This window comes from Epinephelus lanceolatus, chromosome 16 (assembly GCF_041903045.1).
Source record: "Epinephelus lanceolatus isolate andai-2023 chromosome 16, ASM4190304v1, whole genome shotgun sequence".
Taxonomy (NCBI): Eukaryota; Metazoa; Chordata; class Actinopteri; order Perciformes; family Serranidae; genus Epinephelus; species Epinephelus lanceolatus.
In genome coordinates this window covers 34,775,554-34,796,410 of record NC_135749.1, presented here as the reverse complement: position 1 = coordinate 34,796,410, position 20,857 = coordinate 34,775,554, and the positions used below count along the sequence as shown (strand labels likewise).

Below are 20,857 nucleotides of genomic sequence, written 5' to 3'. Positions count from 1 at the left end.
ATTGGCCAGCTACGTACATGCAAATTTTTAAGTGGGCCATCGCGTGCATGCGATTGGAGGAGATTATACCCATAGAGTCCAGTAGAGGGCAAAGCCTGTGTGAGATATAACATGTCACATCCATAAGAGAACTCCGAAGTAGCTAAGGGCAAAGACTATGCTGTGTACACTACGAGCGACAATGCAACAGCGCTATAACGTCACTGAGTCGCTGTTAAGGCCCATTTATACTCCCTTTTCGTACAAAAATGTATACGTCCATTTCAAACGATGTTACTGTCACTGCCCACATACTTCCATGCGTTCTTTACGTTGGCATGGATGTTAACCAATATATCCACCAGGGGGCAGCCCAGAGTCAAAAGTTTATGACAACAAACTCAAAAACAAACATGGCGACTGTGGAGGAGATATTGATAATGTACCTCTTGCATAAAAGACAAAAACAGAGGGATCCCAGTCGCAGGGCGTGAGGGTCGGCCCTGGGAGCGGAGCCGGGAGAGTGGGGGGCTCCGCAGAGAGGGAGACCCGAGCCTCAGGAGTATGTGCTGGGCCTCCGTGTTTGAGACGGGAGCGGGCGGCGGGAGGTCGGATGCTCCCAGAGAGGGGAGAGGGAGAAACAAAATAAGATGAAATAGGAAAAACGTGTCTCCCTCTTTTATTTTATTTTCAGCGTTTCAGGCGAAAAAGTTCCGCCATTGTTATTTCTTCTTCGTGTCTCACTAGAGCTATGTATTGGGTAGTGATAGCAACACTGCCCCCACGGTTTCCGGTGGTACTGCTCCGTTTGGCCCGTATCCGTAAGCTTTATGGAAATGTGCAGAAATACGGATGAAATGAAAGCGGAGCACGGACAGAAGGCTCCGTCCGTATCCGGATCCGTATTTAATGTTGAGCATAAATGAGCCTTTAAGGTGTTGCACAAGCGCTCGTTAATGTAGTGACATCTTTCTCCTACTTGCCACAAAGCACCTTGACTGAAAGTCATCAAAGATTGTATTTGGTCTAAAAAATATACATGCTTTTGATTAATGTCTGAGCCCCACCCTGCTGGCACTAGATGTTAATTTGACTTCAGAAAGATATTGGACTCTTACGTTGGACTGATGTTAGGCTAAATTCTGTTTGAAATGAAAATCTGGTTGACAATATTTTAATCTAATGGCGTTAGAATTTCAGTGTGGATGTTTTGCAGATGTTGAGTTTTGTTCTCCGTACTTTACGACTAAATGTCGTTATTCAGTGTCAAGATGACGTTGACATGAGATGTTTGGAAGATGTAGGATTTTGGTTACTTTACAACACAACTTAAAACCAACAAAATCTTAACGTCATCTGCCATCAGGATTCTGTGTCAAATTGACAATAGTTGGCAATAGATATTGTCCTTTGGTCACCCAATGTCACAACCTAAATTCAACCAAATACTAATGTCTAATGACTTTGGAGGCCAACTGGGTATTTATAACATTACATTTTGTTGCCTCATTGCATCCCCATGTGCACAGCAATGAACATAAAGCTAGCACAGAGTTAGCTAACTATGCTAACAACAATGTCATACGATTGGTTGACACCTCACAGCATCATTGGAGAGCTGAACAAAGTTGAGGCCTGTTTAACTTTGATTTTTAGCGCATCATGCCCATCAGCAGTGACAACTGTTGGGCGTCAATTTGTGGCTTTGTGTCACCGGCTCCTGTTGAAAATCACTTGTAGCATCTTACTGTGTTGCTCCTAGTGTGAGCACAGCATTTAAGATCAAAGAGTTTTCCCATACAACAACCCAAGGACATCTTTAGAGTGATTTTATGTGATTCCTTTTTTTTCTAAGGCATCCTTAGATGAAAATTTAAAGCCAACCTTAAGTGGTTTTATACAACCAGGCACTGGCCCTTAAGCTACAACTTGGAAAAACTGTGACTCCTTGGCTCCATATAATGAAATGATTTCTTCCTCTAACACATTTTTACATGATTAGAAGAGAACAATTAGTTTGAACGTATAGACTAAGGGATGACAAAACATTCAGCTTGGAAACATGACAGACAATAATCAGTATGTATTATAATTATCAGTCATTCCACTTTAAAAACAGTTTCATCATCATTATCATCCACATCTTCTCGAACAGAAGTCCCTATGCCCCCCCCCCCCCCCCCCCAACTGCCTCTTTTATCTTTCACTCTTCATCTCTCTGCGGTTTGCATCTCGCTCTCTCACCATCGAGCACGTCCCGATCGACTTGAGCCAATTTAAATTCCATTTGGGAATCTCATTTAAATTCATGTGGGATGCCTCATTGGCAGGGTGGCGATAAACATTTAGCGAGGGGTGGATTAAACAAATCAAGACTGTGTTGTTTTGGGGGGGGGGGGGGATTAGAGGAATGTAACTCAACTGTCCATGCAGAGATGGAAAGATGAAGCAGTTGCATGATGGGATTGAACAGCGCTCGATGTTTGTCATGGCTCCGCACTCCCTGTGTTGTTGCTCCGAGAACCTAAATGCCAACATGCAAAACACACACACACACGCCCGCTAATGAAAAAGTCTCGCTTCAGTCTCTCTAATCTACTTTGAAGATTTGGACTTGTTTCGTCATGCTCTCTCACTCAGCCATTTTAAATCTCTCCCTCCCTCTGCAACATGTGATCTTCTCTTGATCTCTCTCGCACACTTTTGTTCTCTAATATTTCCATTCAAGCTTTCTCCTTTTCCTTTCTCCCTCCATCTGGCTCTCTTTTCCTTTCCCTTCTCCGTCTTGTCTCATATTTTCTCCCACCCCCCTCTCATTTTCACATTTTGTATTTGCCTTCCCTTTTCTCTAATCTTCCCAAGCTCATGTTGTTTCTGTCTGTCTCTAATGCTATCTTTCATACTCAATCCACAGTAAACCAGCTCATTTAGAAAACCTGTTCCATGTGGAATTAAACATTGCCCACCTGTACAGGTCACTTTCATCAATGTCTTTTTCCACATTGAAACACCTGAACAACTGCTCTCTTCTTAATTGAATTTAAGTTAACAGACCTGTTGATCATAACTAACACCAGAGGGGTAGCCTATTCCAGAAAGCAGGTTTAGTGAAAACTCTGAGTATGTTAACCCTGAAATGAGGGAAACCCTGGGTTTTCAGTTCCAGAAAGAGAGGTAAATCAAACTCTGAGTAAATCACCATGGCAACTAAGTCTGTGAACATAACCTGCTCGCTGGCAGGTTTTCTTCAATAAACCCTGAGTTTTTCTCTGTCTCCTCCCTCTTACACGCTGTTTCATTTCCTCATTCATTCAGTCCGTGTCAAAGCTTGTATCGAAGCGCATTCATTAGCGGAGATTAACCATCTGTCACAGTCTAAATCCTGCTGGATATTAGTTTGTTACTCAGGACTGTCTTAAGTTACTGAATTTATGCACATCAATCATTTCTTTGGACATCAGCTTTTGTCTTTACATTCAAATATTACACAGCGAGAATTCACCCTCAGCTCAGAATCAAACCTCTGTCCTTTTTATATTTATTATTTTTTATAACACTGTGCACAAGGATCAGACTGTCAGTCTGTTAGAGCAGCTCCCAAATGTTTATTGCACATAATGTGTAGTTCTGATTATTTAAATTTTAAAAATCAGTATGAAGCTTTAGACACGTAGTATCAATGACTAATGATCTCTATCACTGATGTCATTGGTCGCACTGATGGAACATAATTCCTATAGCCTAATATTGGGGATTATATGTTAATATTTCTGAGTGAACAATGATGCAGCATTTCAGTGTCTTTAAATTTGCTACATTTGTATCTGAAATAAAGTCACTGAATGCTGTTGAGTCAAGATACAAATAGATGTCCAGCATTTTAAAATCTACTGTATTTTAACCTCAACGTCTTTTCAAGTGCAAATCACCAAACATATTATTACTGGGTCAGACTGTGAGTTTACAGTCATGTCTTTATGTCTTTGATCTATAGCCTAACCTATATGTTTTAAAGCGTCCTATTTTCCAGTTGCTGCCTCCTGTGTTTTTCCCCGTCAGATTAAATCTGAACAAATATATTATTGTATATAATTAATATAATGTAGCCTAATGTATCTACAGCCTGATACACAGTCAGATGCCACTTTATCTTCATTAAGGAAATGTAAGTCTGATAAATGATGAATAAACGGACAACACTGAATAAAACTTTTTTATGAACTTTATGTTTAACTTATTTACACTTTCCTCGCTCTGACTCAGGCTCTTCTTTTAAAGATAAACGTGCACCGTCTGCTACACATGCATTAATATCTCTGCATCCACTGGATTAAAATGGAGGCGCTGTCTGTTGTTTACCTGTTGCCATGGTGAATTGTGGAGTCGGAACTCCATTGATGATGGCTTTTTATTTTCGGCTTAACTCAGAGTGAACATATTCAGAGTTGACTGAACTAACTCAAATCAGCTGTTCTGGAACCGGTAACTCAGAGTTTCCCATCTCAGGGTAAATCAACTCAGAGGTCAGGGTTAGACTCAGAGTTTGTTGAACCTCCTACCTGGAATACACCTCTGGTCAGCAGTGGGACATTCTGGTTACTTTATGTTGTAGTGGGATGGTATAAGAATTTATCGCAAATTGCGGTAAAAACAGAGTGAATTTCCATTATCAGGATAACTGTGAATACCTGGGAAACCAAAAGAGACTTTGCAAAAACAGGCTTCACAGGCACCGACCTATGGAATGACACGATGCCAATTGAAATTAAGCCCTGCCCTTTGTTTGGTTTTCACTAAAAAGGATGTTCTCTAAAAAAGATATGTGTCCTACCTGTGTTGAATTAAAAATGTTTGTTTCTCAATAAAATGAAAGATAAAGTGATTCCACTTTGTTTAGTGGCATTTTAAAAGATTTAAAGGGCTATTTTAGGTTTTTTGAAGTGGGTTGTCGACACACTTCCTGTTTGGAGAGGCAGATGGTAGAATGATCATGGTAGCTAAACAATTTACTGCTTTGTATGGGGAGAGCAGCAAAACATATTTTAGCTACCTAAAAAAATCAATATCACTCAAAGTGATCTATATTTAGAATGTTTTACTGCTTTACCTTGCCATCAGACAGCCCTTTCTGTTGGCACTACATTTTCTCAACTGGAGAACTTCTGTATGCCCATGCATATCTCCCTTTTGGCCTGCTTAGTCTCCTATTGCGGTAACTCTGGTGCACAAAGGTACTCTTTTGTTTCCACAGTGAATGGCATGTGATTGCCGCTGTCAAAATTCTACGGTTGAGAAAATGTAGTGCCAAATGAAAGAGCTGTCATGCAAATGGACATACTATAGGTAACAGACTAACTATGGAAGCCCTTTTTGGTCAGGATAATCATGACATGAAATGGTTATAGGGTCTCATTTCTTCTCTGCAGAATCTCAGTAGGTGAAACATCCATTCAGTCCTGCTCTCTGTCTCACCACCACTGTGTTTGAATAAATCCTGATTTAGTTGTTCACAATTACATATGTATTTTCTCTAAGAGATTCAAAGATTGATTAGTCTCATATTTCTCAGTATGTGCAGCAAGTCACAGGAGTGGCATTCTCTGCTTAGCAACTTAAACTGGAGTCACTGAGGGGATGATATCTTTGGCCAGTGTTGCTATGAAGTTTATCACTACTTCCACATATTTTTAGATTTATGTATAAAACAGCGATCTGATTGCAGTTTATAAATTCTACCTGTTGACTAGGTAACAGTAACCCCTGCTGGGCAGCACTGAGGTATTCAGGTCATTCACTTGTTGCAAAGGGTGTGTTTATAGATTGTCAGCAGTGTGATTTGAATGTGTGAATGATTTTTACAAGCTGAACTGGTCAGTAGCCATGAGAAACATTTGTACCAACTGTTAAATTGAGTCGAAACTCGATATGTGATGTGTGGGAGATTATGATATACAGTGTATGTTATAGCTGTAGTGGTAATTAATCCTTCTGTCCTGCAGGTGGCGGTACAGGCAGCCAGCAGACCATTCTCCATGAGGAGCAGTGGAAGATGCCGGCTCTGCCAGCACTGCTGCTGTCGATTTACATCACTGTCCTGCTGCTGACCATGGCACCGCTCTCCTTCAGCCAGGCCAACACACTCTCTGCCGTCCGGATGGGTGAGTACCGTTACCATGACATAGGGTTAAATCTGTCTGTCTCTCTGGGGTAAAAACTGCTGCTGTAAAACCTAAAAGTTGGTACCATAGTTTAAACTCCAAGGAACTGCTTTGCGCACAGGGATATTTAGTCTTACTTAAATTACAAGACAGATCATGCTTAAAAATAAGGAAATAAAGCAAGGTGAGGTTTGGTGCCTGAAAAGAGTGTGCAGGAGGCATGAGGCAAAAACATGCTGTGGATATTGTAGTATTTTGCTCACGAAGCTAGTCATATTTTGGTGATCCACAATCAAGTCTCTTGCCGTTCCTTGAATTTGTCTGATCATTTTAGCAAAGGCCCTTTCTGACAGAAATTCATAAATCTTGTCCTTTCTACATTTTGACATTTTCATTATCTTTGTGTAAATTACCCTTCCTCTCCTCTTCTCCCTTGGATGTTTGTATTCTTTTGCTTTTGGGCCAGTGATATTAACATCATCAACATGCGCACTTGATTGCTGCAAATTCTCCGGACAATGACCTGCTCTGTTCACAACTGGGCTTAATCTCACTTGCCAATTGGGAGCTGGTAGGGTAAGGTCCATTTAATATTCGGTGGAACAGATTTGGACATTTGCGTTCTCACGTACAGCCTCTCTGGGTAATGTCTAGATAAGTTCAGGTTTGCAAGATTGCATTTTTCCACAGCATGTGGATCCTGTGGCCCTCTATTTCAGAAGCTTGTGTGCAAACCACCAAGCCACCCGAGTAACATGCCAGCGTTGGTCAACTGATCAGTACACCACTGCTCCACAGTTCTTGGATGGACTGCCATTAACTTTGCCAATCCCCTGACTTTTCATCTAACTACATCTGTGTGCAGTTAATACTTGTTATGTAACATTTATAACATGCTATATGATATGATTTTGCACTTTAACAAACACAGTGTCCCTTCATATTTTTGGGAATCTGTCCACAAGAACGGAAATTGATTCCATGGTGTAATTTCTTGGCTCCCTGCATGTGGCTCCATCCATGTGGTGCAAATTTTAACCAGTTTTTTTTATTTGTTTTGAAAATGAGCAAAAGAAAATGCAAATTTATGGTGTCTTTCATGCTAAGCAGTAAGTGGCACTATTCTCGTCTAGAGAAAAGAAGAAAACAAGATGACTTACAGGGCTCGACAGTGCGAGCGTTACACTCGCATTTGCGACTGAAAATAGGTGTGTGCGAACTGTAAAAAATATTTAGGGGCACATGTGTGCATAAAAAAACAGCATTTTCATTTCGGTGCATCCCTAATGAATATAAGTCCCACTGTCGGCAGCGTGGAAATAAGTCAAAGTGTGGAGGAAGCGGCGGACCTACGGGGAAGCCTGCTCCGTTCTCCCCGCAATTAGGGACCGTTCTCCACGGCCAGGCTGTCGGCTGGGTGGAAATAAGTCAAAGTGTAGCGGAGACGAGGGACCGGGAAAAGCGGTGGACCTCTGGTGAAGCCTGCTCCGTTCTCCCCGCAGTTAGAGACCGTTCGCCACGGTACTGCTGCTGTGCAGGGTGGAAATAAAGCCCTTTTTACACAGAGCGCGCAAAGCGCAGACCTCCGCCGACGAACCCATTCATTGTGTATGTGCTACCGCGGTGCAAGAGCGCACCGCTCTGCCGCCGAGCTGATGCCGCGGCCAGCCTGCGCTCGAATTGAAAATTTTTTAATTTCACGGCAACGCGCTGTGACGACACCTCGGCGCGTCCAATAGCAGAGAAGAGCCTGAAGTAGACCTGGAAGCGGTCACCATGGAGCTGTAGCTCCTGAACGAGCCTGTACTCCCCCAAATCATGTCTTGCGCGCCTTGCTCTCAGCTTGCTCTGCGCCCTACCCCGCGGTGGACGCCGTGAAAATCGCGCTCTGTGTGAAAGAGGCTTAAGTCCTGCAGAGTTTCAGAGGACCTGGAGAATGTTTTAGGATAGTAATAACATTATATAAGATAATCATATTGCAGAGATAATATATATAAGATAATAACATTAAAGACAAAATTAAATTGCAATACTTTTTCAAAACTTGATGATTTTACCTTTCTGTACATTTTGTATACAAATTCATTAAATAATTTTGCTTGTAAATGTCTATTTGCATCACGTTTATTACGGAAAACACATTATTTGATCAATTTACATTGTGCCCCTAAAGTTCTTTGTGCGCTCCTTACTTTTTCAATTTAGGAGCACATGTGCTCCTTGGGAAAAAAGTTAGTGTCAAGCCCTGACTTACCTAAAAGAGCTCCAGTCAAACTTCAAACAAAGGAAAACATTGGGTGTGTAATAACAGAGCACATTGGACAACAGAAACAGGGAGTTCTGAACAACTAAAATAACCGCTCTATGCTCTTTAAAGGGTTCTAGTAACAACCCTTTGTGCAGATATAAGCGTTTTAAAAGCCAACAAAAGACAATGAAGAGAGCTTCCAGTGGCCAAAGCAATGATGATTAGTCTTGATTGTACATTATCATTGTTAAACTGAAGATATTTCCATTGCATTAAGTTGCATTTAGCTTTTATCGATACACCAATTTTTCCACCTCCCTCAACTGTAAAAACTTTTTTTGCAATGTTTTAGGATTTATTTATTTTTTTTAATTTTTGGCATTTCCCCTCGGTTTTTTTATGTGCAAATTTAAAATATGGGTAAAAAAGAGGTGGATGAAAATGCACCATCAGATCCAGCTAGTGGTTTTTTTTTTTTTTTTGGCGGGGACTTGCCAAGGACAGCAAGTTTGTTGGTTCTTGACTTGGGACTTGATCAGGACTTCATAGTTAACCTGAAACTTACTTGTGACTCATCAAACAGAGCTCCTCTTACAACAAAGCTCCTGGTAGAAAGTGTCATCATTTACTCAGAATCCTATTCTCTGTATTAATCCTCCTCTCCCTCTCTCTACTGTTTGAATGTGTTCACATATAAAATCACACCCTCTTCCTCTGCACCACCTCTATTTTTGAACGCTCCTCCTTCACTTGTTACTCCTCCGTTTTGTTGTGTTTGTATCACTCTCCTCTTGTGTTTCCTTGTCGTTTTGTTTCTCCTCTCACCACCCACAGCTGTCTCTGTTTGCCATCTTGATTCTTCTCACACTATCTCTTTGCTTTGTTTGTCTTTTTTTACAAGCCCCTTGAGGCTTCCCTTTGTCTCTGCCGCTCGCTCGCTCACTCTGCGTCTCCATTTCTTCTTCTTCTTCCCTCCTCATTTTGTTTCTATCCCAGGTTGGATCATTTGTAAGTGCAAATAAACCCGGCAGAAACTGGATCAGGGAGGGTCTCCGTGACTTCCCTTCAGGATTAATTGTGAGGCCTGAGCGCTGCGCTGCTATCAGCACCTCTTACTTACGTCCTCATCACGGCCCGCGGAGGAAGATTAACTCCAATAAAAGCAGAGACTTAACGCTGGAAGTAAAAGTTCAGCCCTCTCCTCGCAGCAGATAAGGGTTTTATTCCTGTTCATCTCTCAGCCCAGATGGCCTCCAGTTCAAATCCCTGGTGCTGTTATCACTTGGCGCTACGGCAGAACTGGTAGGCAATTACATTCAAATTACCATGGCAACTGGGTCGCCTGGTGATGTGTAATGGCTCACCTTTCACTCTTCCATTAATACCAGCTGACTGCACCACACACACTTACATTTGACATGTGCGTACACACAGGGTGAAGCAAACACTCTTTTCATGTCTGATAAGTGGAGTTGCAGTGAAAATTACAGACATCACGCTTTCCACTGCAATAAATGATTTTATGGAGCAAAAAAGACAGAATACAGAGGCAGGACTCCAGTCTCACAAGTTACATTTAAAGGGAAAAATACTTAAAAAACAAAAAAAAAACAAAACATTTCACACTCAATTTAAAGGGAAATTTCGGTTTATTTCAACCTGTCTCCTATCGTCCTAAATTTGTTTCAAGTGACTAGTGACATTAGAATAATAGTTAGCATGTTAGCCGTTAGCCTAGATACAGCCGGGGCGCATAGTAGCGTCAGACCTGTTAAAACGTAAGTGAACGGGCATCCTTTCAGGTGCAAAGTTAGTCCACTAAACAAGCTTTTTTCCCACAAAGACCGCCTCATATCGTTAGGATAAATGTCAGAGAACATATAGAAAACGACATGTCAACGTGTTGTCTTACCTTACTGGTGTGGTGCCATGTTTGTTTACCATTTAGCTCTGTTTTCCAAAGCGCAGCCGAAATATTGCAAGAACAAGCAGCGATCTCATACCGTGCCTGAAATCTCGCGAGTACAAACAGCAACAGCTGGAAGGGAGAACCGGACAGTAGCCTGAAAAGTTCATTCATTTATTTTATGAAAGATTTATAGAATAATGGCTGACTTTTTGCCAGACTTCGACTTTGTGGAGGAGGAATTTGATTTTGCAGAGTTTGATGGCCGCCCTTATTTATTTGAGCCAGAATACACTGACGAAAAGCTTCATAAAATTGAAGAACAGAGGAGGAGAGAGAGAGAGAGAGGCACAACAGGTAGAGGACGAGAGAGGAGGAATGGCTGCTGCAAGGCTGCGTAGCTCTGGAGATTGGTGGTGTAACATTACCTGTGAATGCTGTGCCCCAGTGCCCACAGAAGACGAATGCCTCTGTTGAAAGGAATAGGACCGGTTGCAGCCTTATTTTCAAGGTCTGGATGTGACCGAGGACGAGACACCTCCACCTGGAGTAGTATCCAGCTGGGCTTTGTCTAGAGCTCGCGAGATTTCAGGCACAGTATGAGATCGCTGCTTGTTCTCGCAATATTTCGGCCACGCTTTGGAAAACAGAGCTAAATGGTAAACAAACATGGCAGCACACCAGTAAGGTAAGACAACATGTTTACATGTCGTTTTCTATATGTTCTCTGACATTTATCCAAATGATATGAGGTGTTCTTTGTGGAAAAAAAGCTTGTTTAGTGGACTAACTTTGCACTTGAAGGTTGCCCGTTCACTTACATTTTAACAGGTCTGACGCTACTATGCGCCCCGGCTGTATCTAGGCTAACGGCTAACATGCTAACTATTATTTTTATGTCACTAGTCACTTGAAACAAATTTAGGATGATAGGAGACAGGTTGAAATAAACCGAAATTTCCCTTTAAAGGACTTGGTTTTATTCTATATGTTTTTGGTGTTTTCTCACCAAAAAATCCAATAAAAGACCAAACCAACAATGCATTAAGTCGTCTCTTAGTATTTTCTGACTTCCTGTCTGTGGCTCTGAGCTTCAAGCCCATTGGTTCCGACTGACAAAGTAAATCTTTTAAAAACACCTCACAAACATATAGTGTGATTAAAAAAAATTCTTGATGCTCAGAAGTCTAGTGTGCTTCATTTTTGTAACTTAAAGGCTTCAGAAAACATACAAGACACATTTTTAGTAAAAGTCATAGGAAGAGAAGCATGTAGGTTTTATCTAAACAGAGTTATTTGCATTATAAAAACTGTCGTGGCGGCTCTAGGACAAGTGCACTTACATTGATCACTTCCATAAAATAAAACGAGAAATTGGAGAAGATTGAAAAAATTGTTAAAATTAAATTAGGGAGCTGATCACAGATGTATTGTCTCTGTGTGTTTTTACATCTATTGTTGCTTTTAATTTGCAGCTATACTTTTAATGAAGCTGATATGTCATGACAGTCAAGAACACCCCCGGCAGCCAATCAGCATTGAGCTCCAAGCGACAGGACCCAGCAAAATACCGCTTGACTTTGTATGTAAACTCGTTGCTAGCAAAAAAAAAGAACAGGTCAAGTCAAGTCAATTTCTAAATCAGCTAGGCAAGTATTTGTTTTTGTCAAACAAATAAGAGGAAATTTGTTAGGGACTATTTTCAACAGTGGATTTATCCACATTTGCTGCTCCAGGGAGTATTTGGCAGCAATTTGTCCTTGATCATTTTTAAAATCTATGTTTTTCTCAAGGCAGTTTTGTATGGATATTTAAAGTGGACAGAAAAACAAGAAAGAGAGAGAAATGATGTCTGGCTGCTAGCCTGACTGGATCCACACCAGGCAGCTTTTATTTTCTTGGGAGATTGTTTCCGGTGGCAGACAGAATTGCATAGTGAATCCAAAGATTATAGACCTTTTTACTGTTAAACGAACTGTTGACTGTCATCAGTAAGTAAGGTAAGTAAAGTAGGCTTAGCTAGGAGGAAAACTCCTTCAAAGACATTAGCTAGCGCTAGCTAGGAAGTTTGGTGGCTTATTTTAGATGATGGAGGAAGATGATGCAAGTGGTGCATTTAGAAATACTCATTCCGAGTGTCAGTGTGCACTCTAGCACTAGTCAACTGTCAGTGAGACAGCCAGGTTCAGGTGCATGAATGTTTCCTTTCAGCTGCATTTCTCTCTTCAGGTGATGGAAAATCTAATTTAGTTCCACTCAAACACATTCAGCTTTGAACAGATTTTCAAGGTTTACGATTCAGTAGCTAAGGAATCAAAAGGACTGTTTGAAAGTGTTTTTGTTACTCAAGGACTCAGGTCATGGTGGGAAAATGCCAGCAGTCAAATGCTGGTACAGTTTGTCCTGTGGTGTATGCTGTACTGGGCTGATTTACCTGCTGCGATGGCAGGGAACCAAACATCGAGCTGTTCTTTTATAAACAGCTTCCAAAGCCACGGTTATTTTTCATAGAGTTATGAGCTCATGCTTTTTTTTTTCTCTTTCAAGTTAATGAGTGAATCAATGGGAAACAATTCAGAGATTATGTTGTCACATACAAATATATGACTACTTCTGCATCAGCTTGCCTTATAAACAATGACATCCAACAGTCTCTTTATTTACTCAACAAACAGTGACAAACTATACCTGAACAACATTTTAAAAGTGCATTCTTAACGAACAAAGAAGAATAATAAGCAAAGATGTGAGCGTGATGTGTCCTCAGATGGCTGAAGTGCTTCAGTATCTTATTCTTGGAAACAAACCCTCCAGAAAAAGCAATTATAACCAGCACTTCACATGAGCAGCAATCAAATCACAAAACAAGAATGACTCAGCCGTAATTATCAATCACCTAAGTCTAAGGAGCAGATTCATCGCTGTCATGCTGAGAAGCGACCCAGATGAGATCAGAGACGGTGACTGTAATTAGAGCAAATTCGTGTGATTGTTGCAGGTCTCCGGCCGAGCCACCACGCCAGCTCACAGGTCAATAAATCCTAGTCTAATGGCAATTAGTGTTCAGAGGAGCTGATACCAGAAGAGAAACAAACAGGAGTCAATTGGTGTGTCAGAGGGCTGACGAAGAAATTACCACTGCAGAGAAACAGCAGACTGTTGATTCAAAGTATTCAGTTACAAAAACATGAAAAGTTTGATATTGACTGGTTTGTGTCTGAAGGAACCAGCCCGCCCTCACCTGAAAAATGGATTTATATGTTGTCGGTGCAAGCTGTTTATTATGATGCATATTTACCTTTATTGTTAGGAGGCAACCTGCCGTGGCTGCAGTAATTATGACAGAAGCAGAGGCGTAAGTCAGATGACTTAGTATTAAGGGCGCCAAAGGCTGCATAGTGTATAGAGATTGGCTGGTGGACGGGTCAAATCAACACAGTACTTTCATCGAGGAGACCATTGTTTGTGTTCTGTGTAAAACCAAAAACTGTGTTAACAAACCCACTGCAAAGCTTCACTTAGCAACCCAGTCTTACTCCAATGTTGTTGAAATCTGGCATTTGGGCAGTGACTTCCGTCATCGGACGCTGATGAAAAAAGCTATTCTTTCACATTTGCATGAACATTTGCATGGGGAAATGTGGCAGGACAACAACAAAAGTTAAGGCAGCGGAAGTCCAGATAGGGTGGATAGGAGGAATGGTGGATGGCTCAATCACAGACTTACACCCAGGAGGCCAGTAAGATTGCGTTCTTTTTTCCTAAACTCAACCACGTATGTGTGTTGGCTTAATGTAACCATCTTTGTTTGTAGTTGAAGGAAAAAAACAAGTCAACTTGTGGTGTTGTACTGAGGTAGTATGCAAACTGTACATTTCATGTGAAACAGACAATGCATGTCAGAGGCAGAACTTAACATGGCATCCCAGAACGTCAACAACCAACGCATCCATGGTACCTTGCGTGTCATATCTTGTCATGGAAAATCCTTGACCAGAGTGAGAATATGTTGCATTTGGAAGCTAAGCCCCAAATAAATGCCTAGTCCACTTTACTAGCCAGGTGTGGCCACACATTTTTACAAATAAACTCTGGTCTAAATTACATGCCAAGTCTAGTGGCCATTGATGCTGCAAAGCAATTCATTTTTATTGAAGTTCTTTGGATGTACAAAACCTTTTAAAGCCTACCAGGTCATCAGCTACTGGACTGAGAAAATCCTTAGTTGCTTAGTGCATAAATGTTTAAAATGTTGTTAGTATGGACATGCTACCGATTGTCAGCTTGGTTCAATTCTCCACAATTGAATCATTCAGTTTATTTTACTGAAACCATGAGCATCCTTTCATTTTCATTTTTTAATTTTTTCATTTTTTTCGTTTATCTGGGGCGAGGTCACAGGAGCAGCAGGCTGAGCAAAGCATCCCAGACATCCCTCCCCCCAGCAACGCTTTCCAGATTTTGCTAGGGGACCCCAAGGCGTTCCCAGGCCAGATGAGATATGTAATCTCTCCAGCATGTTGTGGGTCTGCCCCGGGGCCTCCTATCAGTAAGATGTGCCTGAAACACCTTCAGCAGGAGGTGCCCAGGAGGCATCCTAATCAGATGCCTGAACCACCTCAACTGACCCCTTTTGGGAGCAGTGGCTTTACTCTGAGCTCCCTCCTGATGTCTGAGTTCCTTACCCTATCTAAGACTCAGTCCAGCCACCCCACAGAGGAAACTAATTTCAGCTACTTGTATCCGCGAGCTCATTCTTTCAGTCACTACCCAGAGCTCATTACCATAGGTGAGGGTTGGAATGTAGATGGACCAGTAAATTGAAAGCTACACCTTCTGGCTCAGCTCCCTCTTCACTACGACAGACTGATGCAGTGCCTGCATCACTGCAGAAGCCTAACCAAACCGCTAATCCATCTCACACTCCATTCTACTCTCACGCGTGAACAAGACCCTAAGATACTTGAACTACCTTGTTGAGGCAGTAACTCTTCCCCAACCCACAGAGGGTAATCCACCAGTTTCCCGCAGAGAACCGTGACCTCAGATCTGGATGCGCTGCTTCTCATCCTGACCGCTTAGCTGCAAACCGCCCCGGTGCATGCTGGATGTCATGGTATGCTGAAATCAACAGAACCATATCATCTGCGGAAGCAGAGATGCAATTCTTAGGTCCCCAAACTGGACCCCTTCCTCCCCCTGGCTGCACCTCGAGATCCTGTCTATGAAAATCACAAACAGGATCGGTGAAAAGGAACAACCAACACCCACCGAGAATGTGTTTTACTTTACACCGAGTATGCGGACACAGCTCTCACTTTGGTCATACAGGGACCGGATGGCTCATAGCAGCGAGCCTGGTACCCTGTACTCCTGCAGTACCCCCCACAAGACACCCAGAGGGATGCGGTCGTAAGCCTTCTCCAAGTCCACAAAACACATGGTGTTTGGTCCACTGTTCCCTGGCCAGGACGGAATCGCATTGCTCCTCCTGAATCTAAGGTTCGACAGTTGGTCGGAGCATCCTTTCTAGCACCCTGGAACAAACTTTTACCGGGAGGCTGAGCAGTGTGATAGCTTAATAGTTGGAGCGCACCATCCAATCCCCTTTTTTGAAAATGGGAACCACCACCCCAGTCTGCCACTCTGCAGGCACTGTATCCAACCTTCACGCGACACTGAAAAGGCGTGTCAGCCAAGACAGCCCCACAGTGTCCAGAGCCTTCAGCATCTCAGGGCAAATCTAATTCACAACCGGCTCCTTGCCACTAGTCAGGTTTTTGACTACCTTAGCAACCTCTGCCAGGGATATGGGTGAGAGCTCCCCCGGGTCTTCAGACTCTGCCTTCTCTGTGGTAGATGTGACGTCCATGTTCTGGAGTTCCTCAAAGTGCTCCTTCCGCTGGCTGATAATGTCCCCAGTTCGGGTCTGCAGTTCTCTTTCTCTGCTGAGCACAGCCTGAGACAAGCCCTGCTTTTCCTTCCTGAGGCATCTAACGGTCTGCCAGAACTTCCTTGAGGCCAACTGAAAGTGCTTCTCCATAGCCTCCCGGAACTCCTCCCACCCCCAGGTTTTTGCTCCAGCGACCGTCACAGCTGCAGCCCTTCTGGCCATCCGGTACCTGTCTGCTGCTTCAGGAGACCCCTGGGCCAGCCAGACCCGAAAGGCCCCCTTCTTTAGCCTGATGGCCTCCCTGTTAGGTTACCACCATGTCAGGCACTGACAACCTTCTGACCACAGCTCTTAGCAGTCGCCTCCACAATGGAGACTTTCAACATTGATCACTCGAATTCTAAGTGCCCAGTCTCCCACAGGATGCAGGAGAGGTGGGAGTTGAAGACTTCATGGACAGGGGCCTCAGCCAGATGTTCCCAGTTCACCCTCACTACACATTTGGGTTTACCAGGTCTGTCCAGCAGCCGCCCCCACCATCTGATCCAACTTACTCACCAGGTGTTGATCAGCTGACAGCTCTGCTCCTCTCTTCACCTGATTGTCCAAGTCACACGGCCACAGATCTGATGATACAACCACAAAGTCTATCATCGATCTTTGGCCTAGGGTGTTCTGGTACCAGGTACACGTATGCACCTCCCTGTGCTCGAATCTGGTGTTTGTTACGTCCAGTTCATGATTCGCACAGAAGTCCAATAACAAAGCACCATTCGGGCTCAGGTCAGGCAGACCATTCCTCCCACGGGCTCAGGTCAGGCAGACCATTCCTCCCATGAGCACCAAAGCATAATTTATTCAGCACAGGTAATAGTAAATGGACTTGAATTTTTCATAGTGCCCCTCTAGTTGTCCCACCTCTTAAAGTGTTTTTAAAACTACATGCCACATTCACCTAATCACACACACATTTGCACACTGGTGGCCATGGCCATCATACAAGGTGCTGCTCATTAGTTTAACATTCACACGCACCATGGGTGTGTGAGTGCGCCATTGACGCACCACAAACCATTTACACACTGATGGCTGTGCCATAACTGTGAATGGTGTGTGATTCAGTAGGTTCCCAAGGATACTTAAAAAGTCAATCCACCGATCTTTCTATTAGTGGACAACCCACCTTCCTCCCTTTTAGGTGGCCATAAAGTCTGAATATATGTCCATTCCTAGATCATTTATATTCCTTTATTCTGAAAGGGTTCAGCCATTCAAAAGAATGAAAACACTTTTTTTGTGAAAAAATTACCCAGGTTGTGAATATTTTCCTGTGAAGTCTAATGCTTACTGTATGCTAACTTCTTTTGTCAATGGAAGACTGCACTGGGTCTCTCTGTCTGGGCAGCTGTGGTGCAGGAGGTAGAGCAGGTAGTCATCCACTAATCAGAAGCTCCACAGTTCCATCACCAGCTTCCCCAGTCTGTGTGTAATGGCGCGTTCCAGGAAACCTGTAACTCGTGTTTTTACAACCTTCTACCTAGGGCTGGGTGATAAATCAATTTTATCGATTAATTTGAATTTGTAGTTTAGGCCGATTTGTTTTAATGAAAATTGAGTTTCTATTTAAAATCCGCCACCACCGCTCCACTCTGGGCTCCCGTAGTTCAGAGTGGGCTCACCCCTTCCCCCCGTGCGCTTGATACACAAACAACATGGCAGCGAGTGCTGAAGAACTCATTCAAGAATGGGAACGAGTTCTTCAGCGCTTTTGTGTGCACACCTGTGTCTGTGTCTGTGTCTGTGTGTGCATCAGGGCCGAAGTCTGCCGTGCGCGACACAGAGAGCAGAGGAGGATTTTAGACGCGCACCGTGTAGGGACATAAATGACATGCCGTTGTGTAAATAAGATAAATAAGTGTTACCAACGCCAAGCTGGCAGACCCCCAAATCGTAGTAAAGGGACCTCCAAAGACCATTAACTCCTTTAGCTTGTGTTAACTCGTTGTGGCAACAACACATAAACAACGGGACTTCGTCTGCGTTAAAGAACGGCACTTTATTTTAAGCACTGCAGGGATGATGCACAGCCTCTGTCATCAGTGTCTGACTTTTACATAGAGGGAAATAACTCAAAAACAGCATGCAGAACTGCGTAGGCTTCTTCACTGTGGCTGCTCGATGTAAACAACATAGCACATGCCTCACTTTCTTCCTGGGGCGCATCCGTCTGACGTCACACACCACACCCGGCGCGCTAACGTCTCATACCTCCTGGATCAACTACACACATACACAGCTCCACACACACACACACACACACACACAAGCCACACACATCAGGCTCAGCCTGTAACATAAGGCTATTTAGTTTGTTTAATAAAAGGACAAGGTATAGAATTGTTCTATAGGAAAGGTAACCTTAAATGACTTCTGTTGTGATCCAATATGACGGCAGGGGAAACACTGCCATATGATAAGAAAGGGGTCCGGTGGAAAGCGATCACAGATGCAGTCACCATGTATATTGCAAGAGATATGGTGCCCATATATAGGCTACCATGGAAAAACTGGGGTTTATTCACATGCTGAAAGTTTTGGACCCCAGGTATGTGCTACCAGGCCGCATTTCTTTTTTTTAACTGGGAGGGGGAAAAAATCGATTTAAATCGTGAATCGGATTTTTTGTAAAAAAATCGGAGATATGTTTTTTTAGGCCATATCGCCCAGCCCTACTTCTACCCGTGAAAGTGCACTGGAGCGGCAGTCAAATCCGTAACTTCCCACCCGTGAACTCGTACCATATCGATGTACTCCCAGTTATGCTTTCTGATGTCACACAGCCCTCTAAACCAATTACCTTACTCCTCTAAACAACAATGGCAGCCCTATGGATGCGGTGTTGATGCAGGTGATACATGGTGAGAAATAGACATAAAATAATCCTAATGTTAACGCATTATTGGCAGCCGCTCTAACAGCTATACAAAATAGGTTTCTAAACACACAGATAACGTAAAATAGAAAGTATTATAGCATAGCATGTGTGACCTTATGCGCTGTTTCTCCTCCTCCGATTCACTCAAATGACCAAGGAACCAGCACCTTTGGTGACAGAAGCGATCATAAACAAACATAAACCCCACATGGTCCGCCATGTTGCTTTGAGAGTTTGGCGTGACTTGGCCTGGAACACTATGAAGTCGTGAGTCGTGACTTGAAGTGGTGACTTACGGGCTCAGAAACTTGCCTGGAATGCAGCATAAGTATCCTTGGGTAAAATACCAAAATTGTGAGTGCATAAATGGTTCACTGAGTAGCAGGTTGCACCTTGTATGGTAACCTCGGCCACCAGTGTATGTGTGTGTTAAAGGGTGAATGTAACAGCGCTTTGACTGGTCAGAAAACTAGGGAAGCACTATACAAATAAAAGTTCATCTCTCTTTCTTACATTGCATGAGGTTGGCTCTTGGCACTAGATAACATGAATAATTCATAATTGATATATTATCCGATAGCCTAATTTTTATATTATATATAAGTAATATTCATACTGGTATAAATAAACAATTTTCCATCTTTGCTGAGCATGAATTTTGTGCGTAAGGAAGTAAAGGGCGCATCCCTTTTAGACATCTGTCCCAAATATACAGCAGTTGAGTTCAGTTATTGAAGAAATAGAAGCCAGAGCCATTAATTAATATTTTTACAGTATTTATTTTAATGCGATCCATAATCTTTTTTCTAAATCTTATCACATAGTTTTGGTGAGTAACTGTGACCTTTACACAACATTTACCATGTATTTAAAACTGCAGCCAAACTGCAGCCAAAACATTAAAACCACTGACAGGTGAAGTGAAAAACTTTGATTATTTTGTTCCAATGCATTGTTCTGCCAGGAAACCTTTGGTTCTGGCATTCATGTGGATACCACCTGACATGCTCCACCCACTCAAACACTGTTGCAGACCAAGGCCACTGTCCTAGTTCCAGCCTCACCGACCCTGGAATTAAATGCATATTTCCCCCATTTGCTCTCTGGTTGTACCTACCAGCTCCTGTAGCAGCTTTTCTCTCTGCTTCTATGGCAGCTAAACTTTTCTCCTCACCACTGATGCAAAGAGAACTCTGTGGGCCCTATTTAGATGGTCTAAAGTGGACGGCGGAGGGTGCATAATCCATGTCACAAGTGTCATTGCTATTTAGATGCAGGCGCAGTTGTCATTTTCACGCCCTGCGCCCTCGTCGTGTAACTAGCAAATTAACTTGTGCTTCTCTGGGTGTGTTGGTCTAAAAATGAGGAGTGGTCAGGCGCAGTCATGGCGCGTTGCTAGTTAGATGACGTAAAAAGCAAATGCGCCAGTGACCAACAAAAACCTGGTCTAAAGTCAACGGCGCAGTATTTCGCTGTTAAACAAGTTAGTAATATGCGTCTCTAGGCGGGTGCACAACGCACGTGCACTCTGCTCAGACACACACGGAGCAGCCACACATATGCAGGAGATAACAAATAAAAATATGATTACAATGTGAAAGGTTATTATTGTGCACATTAAAATATTTATCAGAAACACGTCTTAATGGTCAGTCATTAATCAGAACGATCTAATCGCAGTAATAATGATCATCATAATCCGGGAGGTCCAAGCTGCAGTGTTCAAATATACGGAACT

The 20,857-nt window shown here is 42.8% G+C and overlaps 1 protein-coding gene across 2 annotated transcripts in view; it reads left to right on the top strand.

Moving 5' to 3' along the window:
- LOC117263687 (glutamate receptor ionotropic, kainate 5-like) overlaps positions 1-20,857 on the top strand; it is a 417,373-nt gene that overhangs the window by 228,011 nt on the left and 168,505 nt on the right. For both annotated transcript variants that reach the window (XM_033637282.2, XM_033637280.2), the window contains exon 3: positions 5,979-6,137. In XM_033637282.2, the coding sequence (XP_033493173.2) occupies positions 6,029-6,137 (109 nt within the window). In that variant the 5' untranslated portion in view covers positions 5,979-6,028. The remainder of the gene's footprint in view (positions 1-5,978; positions 6,138-20,857) is intronic.